The 6,000-nt window shown below is 33.2% G+C and overlaps 1 protein-coding gene across 1 annotated transcript in view; it reads left to right on the plus strand.

Moving 5' to 3' along the window:
* PTPN12 (protein tyrosine phosphatase non-receptor type 12) overlaps positions 1–5,155 on the plus strand; it is a 91,032-nt gene extending 85,877 nt beyond the window's left edge. The window contains exons 16-18 of the mRNA XM_045564305.1: positions 815–845; positions 3,653–3,760; positions 4,292–5,155. Coding sequence (XP_045420261.1) covers positions 815–845; positions 3,653–3,760; positions 4,292–4,353 — 201 coding nt within the window. The 3' untranslated portion in view covers positions 4,354–5,155. The remainder of the gene's footprint in view (positions 1–814; positions 846–3,652; positions 3,761–4,291) is intronic.
* Positions 5,156–6,000: the final 845 nt, after the last annotated feature.

Here is a 6,000-nt window from a genome sequence, read left to right on the forward strand (position 1 = left end):
CATCTTAAGACCATTAAATATAGTTTATAATTTTTGATCAGCATTTCCTTGTGTTAAGATTTTGGATGAAAAGCCTATATGAAATGTGAGATCTGAAATTTTTAAAAAGGGTAACTTGATCTACGTAGAACAATCACTTCAGAGTATTATTCTCCCAAGCTATTTTTGAAATGTATAAATTATGCCATGTTCCAAATCATTTTGGAGGTATAAAAGGAGCAGGAGTTATTATTTTCAAGGGTCATAGCACTTTTCCTAGATTGCTGTATTCTTCCTATTGTAATGCTAGTCCCTCTCTTTAGTTTTTCTGGCCACTTGAGATTTCTTTCACATTTAGGAAATGTTTTGGTAGTTAAATATTTTGGCCATGGGAAATACCATTTTTATTAACATTAATATTTTTCATATTTTCCCCCATGTATTAATAGCTCTGAAGTTGGGCTATATTTTATAATCAATTTTAAGACATTGTTATGATATAGTTTAATTGGCACATAAAATAGCCCATAATAATGCTGTCTTATAATCAGTGATATCACAATTTGATGAAATATGGTAGATGGCTGGCAAAATGCAGCTGTATGTTCCTTTGTGCAGTATCTCCTGCTTTTTTAGTTTTCATTCAGAAACGTTTACTTCCAAAAACAATATAACGTTTACAAATTTTTGGCCTAATTGTTTTCTTTCCCTCTGATAGGCCCTGATTTTTTGGGATATATATCTACACATAGTAGACCTGGCTTTCTATTATTTGTATTAAATAAGTACAATAAAATGAATGACCTATAATCACTATTAAATTTCTTCCTTATAGGGCTTGATGACCTTTGGAAATGAAAAATGTGGTAAGTTTTGAGATTTTTTTTTTTTTTCCTTTTTGCTATAGATTTCATAGATTACTTTCCATAACATAATAGCACATCATGGTTCATGCTATTTATTTGGTTATTTCTGTAAGTAGAAATATCATATCTAGGACCGCTCTTGTAGAAGCTTAATATATATAGTATAATTCTTCAAGTTAATTAGTACCACCAGATACTATTGATCTGGAAAATCATGGGAGTTACAGGCTAATGGAAAAGAAATTATTTTTTTAGACATTTTCCTATATTTTATTTTCTATTGTTTATAAAAACTCTGAGAAGCTAGAGCCTGACTTAAATAAATGCTGCAAATTTACCTAGATGATGGATTTGGCTCCATAAAATTCAATTGTTTTAGGATTTTTACATTATTTGTGAAGACCAATAAAGTTATGTAGCTCAAACTAGTGTTATATTCCAAGTTAGAAAATTTTTCTGCCATGTTGCTTTTGCTATCATGCTAAAATAGGTCAAGTTACATTAGTTTTTATAAGTCAGTGACCATGTAAGTCAGTCATCGAACATCCTAGTCCATACAATGCCTTCAATTCACCTGTTGCCTCTGCCACTACCCTCCATTCTGCTTCAGTTCTTCTCTTTTGTGATTATATTCTCAATCTTGGCCTTATGGGTCTATTCTATCTCATAAACTCTATTACTGTCTGTCTCTTTTTATAATGAAAAGAACAGAAGCTTTAGAGCCAAGATGGCCTAGATTGCAATCCCATTTTTGCCATCACTTATGAGGTGGCTTTGGGCAAGTTACCTAATCTTTCTGAGCCTCCATTTTCTTAACCTGTGAAATGGAGATAACGATAGTACCTGCCTTAGAGGAGTGTTGTGAAGATTTAATTAGGCAACATATATAAAGTATCAAACACTGCGTCACTCAAATGGTAGCATTGCTCTTACTATCATTTTTACTATATTACTGCTACTGTTGGATCTCTCAATCTTCTATTTTCTTAAAGTCTGTCATCTCCTTTCTGGTTTCTCTTCCTTCTCTATCCAACCTAGTACCATCGCCATCACCCTAGTCACAAGTTATCCTCAGATTTCTTGCTCTTAACTCCCAAACTATTTTATTTTATGCCACAGAATTACTGAATGTTACTGGGGACTGTCACTCAGTTTTACAGATTGAATCTACAACTTTGAGTCTTCATCCATTTGCCTCTCTTATATGCTGTATTTGGTACCCTTTCTATTTCCCCTGAGTTTTCCAAACCTTTACTTCTAAAATTATCAGTCCCACTAACTCTTAAATGACCTTCACTTCACTGAGAAAATTGAGGCCTTTGTCTACAGCCATACTACCCTGAACGTACCTAAATTCCTCTGATTTTGGAAGCTAAGCAGGGTTGGGCCTGGCTAGATGGGAGACCACCTGGGAATACTAGGTACTGTAGGCTAATAAAAAATTTATTTAACATAAAACATGAAAATTGAGGTATTTAGACTGGATCATCATTTCTTCCTAGATGATGGCCCTGAATACCTTACCACCACTAGTTTCATCTATATGCCTCTCCTCTCTGACTCCATTGCACTCTATGCATAATTTTATTATAAAACTTACCATACTACTATAATAATGTACTTCTGTGTCTCCTGCTAGACCAGATGTTGGCAATCTGCAGTCTACATGCCTAATCCTGCCCTTGACTTATTTTTTTGTTATGACCTTGAGCTGAACAAATGGCTTTTACATTTTTAAAGAACTGTTTAGAAAGAAAAACAACCAAAGTGACAAAACCAAAGAAGAATATGTGACAGAGGTGGATGTGCCTTGCGAGGCCTAGAATATTCACTCTAGCTTTATTGTTCTCCAGCTTTATTTTCTGTAAGAAGTTTGCTGGTTCCTCTCTAGAGTGTAAGCATCTTGAGGACAGGGATCATCTATTATTTGACTTATAGTCCAAGTTTCCAGAAAGGTTCCTCACGGGTGTAGAGGATGTGATAAAGGTTGTGAAAGAATGAATGTATTAATAGTTAATTTCTTTTGTTACTAATATTACACATTGGTAATTAAATGAGTAAACTATAATTTAATAACATAAAACTTTAAAAGAAGAATTACTGTTTTGGGGGGCAAATAGTTCATTAATTAACTATGAACTTGTTTGCCATTGATTTCAGTTGCAATTATTGCTTTAGAACATAAGCATTTAATATAACTACCTTAAGGAAATATAATATGCCAAGATCTAGATTTATGAAATAAAGTTTGTTTGTTTTTTTTGAGACAGAGTCTCACTCTGTTTCCCGGGCTAGAGTGAGTGCCGTGGCGTCAGCCTAGCTCACAGCAACCTCAAACTCCTGGGCTTAAGCGATCCTACTGCCTCAGCCTCCCGAGTAGCTGGGACTACAGGCATGTGCCACCATGCCCGGCTAATTTTTTCTATATATATTTTTAGTTGTCCAGATAATTTATTTCTATTTTTATTAGAGACAGGGTCTTGCTCAGGCCGATCTCAAACTCCTGACCTTGAGCGATCCACACACCTCGGCCTCCCAGAGGGCTAGGATTACAGGCGTGAGCCACCGCGCCCGGCCAATGAGAATCTTTACATTGCACTACAGATTTCTAGGTGCCCGCAAGAACACCTGACATGATTTTCTGTGCTCACTACCCCTGTATTTATATTTATCTGGGTCTCTGAAGTTATGATGACCAATAGAAAATTTGCTCTTTTAACTCATTGCCAACATTAAAAAAATTAAAGTGTTCTATGCATGATGCTACAAAGAATGGTGATTAACAAGGGTTTTGTTTTGCATTTTAGATCTTACAGCAGGAGGTATTCACACAGAGACTTGTACAGAATGTCCACCTGTTTTCAGTGACAAGAAAGAACAAATATCAGAAAGTCCAACAGGAGCCACAGATATTGGTAATTTGTTTAATAAATAATTTTAAAACTTGAAGTAGTTAACACAGGCAAGAATGAGAAAAGGTCATTTGCCATCATTCCAGGAATTTCTTAAAACAATGTACTATGATTTATTCAGGTTCTGAAATGACACTTGACAAGAATAAAATGTGATCAAAGTTGCTTGGAATTAATCATGAAATAAGTAAAATACTTAATTTATTTTGTTCCACACTGAGGTTAAAAACTAAAATAAAAAACTGCAGTATATAAGCAAATCTTTTGTGTTAGACTAAAATATCTTAGATGTTTTTCTTACATTGTGATAAAATTTGTTTTATTTTTAGCAGAAAAATTTTTAAAAAAGCAATTATTTTCAATTACCCAAAATAAATGTATGATTGTCTTGTATTTGCAAAGTTTTATTTGGTTTAAATTCTAAGTTCCCTTGTGAAATTTATTTGTTCCAGAAAACGAAGATGTCTGTGGACATAGTTTTAGTAGTATGCAAGTATTTCTGAACACTGACTAGCTGTTGTGTTTTGACTACAGGTTTTGGTAATCGCTGTGGAAAACCCAAAGGACCAAGAGATCCACCTTCAGAATGGACATAATTCAGGGAGCTAAAAGACACTTTAAATTATACTGGAAAATTCAAGTGCCACTGAAAGCTAGATTTATAGTATTCCATCTTCAAGATGTGGGACTAACAGCAGTGTAGATTGTTACCTTAATATTTTCTTGCTGGGACCATCTACCTGCCTTATACTACACTTAGGAAAAAGTATTATATATGGTTTATTTTGTAACTTCAAGTATTATTGCCTTAATGTCTCTTAACCCTGTTACACGCTGCTTGTAGACATGTTAATATAGTAATACTTTTATGATAAATTGAGTTTATGGACTACTCTTTTGCTGTTTTATCATGTATGCATTATTTTGTATATGTATCAGGCAAGTAGGTATATAATTTGATAAAGTTGCAATCATATGAAATATTATTAACAGAAGATGTAAGAAATTTCTGCATGGTCTAAATTTTTGTGTACCTTATTTGTAAATTATTTGCCCTGAAGTTTTAGAAAATAGTTTCTGAATTTTAAAATTGCTGGATTCATGCAGCCAGCATTGCAGGTTATCAGAGATCAAAGATTGTAATAATAATACATTTTGTAAATTGTAAGCAAAAAGTTATTTTTATATTATATACTGTCTAATTGTTCATCCCAATTGTTCTTGTTTTCATCTAGTCATGGAGATTCAGTAAGTGCCTTGGAACAATATTGAATTCTCTTAGCTTGTGTGTGTTACTTTAATATTTGAACTCAACTGGGATTAGAAGACTATCAGAATATATGTAAGTTTCAGAATATTTGACCTGTCATTAAAAAAAACAAAAACAATTTTACAGTGTCTACTTGTTGCCTTGGTTTTTCATTCCTCATTCCTAGGAAATTAGACATACTATCAGTCTTCTTGCTGACTTGGTCTGAAAGCTCTTTAAGGCATGGCTACAAATGTAGTTTAATCTCTTAAAGAATAGGGAGCATCTTCAGCAAAAAATATGGTTCTGTCAATTCTAAGTACTTTGAGGCAGCCCTAGGCATCCTTCTCATCCTTATCATTATTAGCCTACCAAAATCCTAATAGAACACCAAACAGAGGTGAGGCTGAGAAACGGCAGAAATGGTTTCTTCTCATCCTATGACTGAAACACAGGTTCCATCCATAAATACTAAGTCTAAATTTTGACACCATGGATTGAAATTGATGGATATATATATATTATGATATTTTATAATATAATGTATATTTTATAATATATATGTATTTTTCCCTCTGCATACAAAAGACTGAAGAAATTAGGAAACTAAAATAACATGGAATAACCTTATTTAAGTAGAAGGGGGATTGTTGTGGAGGAGAAAGTAATATAGTTTCATGTTAAAAATTTTTAAAGCTAAATGATCTTCATGTTGATCCCTTAGAATTTGAAAGTTTTAATTTATGTTTTAGTCATAAAGAAATGGTCATACAGTGGACGCTTGACACTCACAAGACACAGACATTCCTATAATGTATCTTTTCCTAATAAAACTTAAACTCAAGTATAACTGAAAAAATGTTTAGCCCCTTAACACTTAATGAGTTGTGTAATATGGTACAGGGTACTAAAATCATTTGTAAAGATTGTTTTTTTGGTTGGGAAGGAGTTTTTTGGAATATCTTTATTGAAGTACACATGTATTCATAAGTAT

This window comes from Lemur catta, chromosome 11 (assembly GCF_020740605.2).
Source record: "Lemur catta isolate mLemCat1 chromosome 11, mLemCat1.pri, whole genome shotgun sequence".
NCBI lineage: Eukaryota > Metazoa > Chordata > Mammalia > Primates > Lemuridae > Lemur > Lemur catta.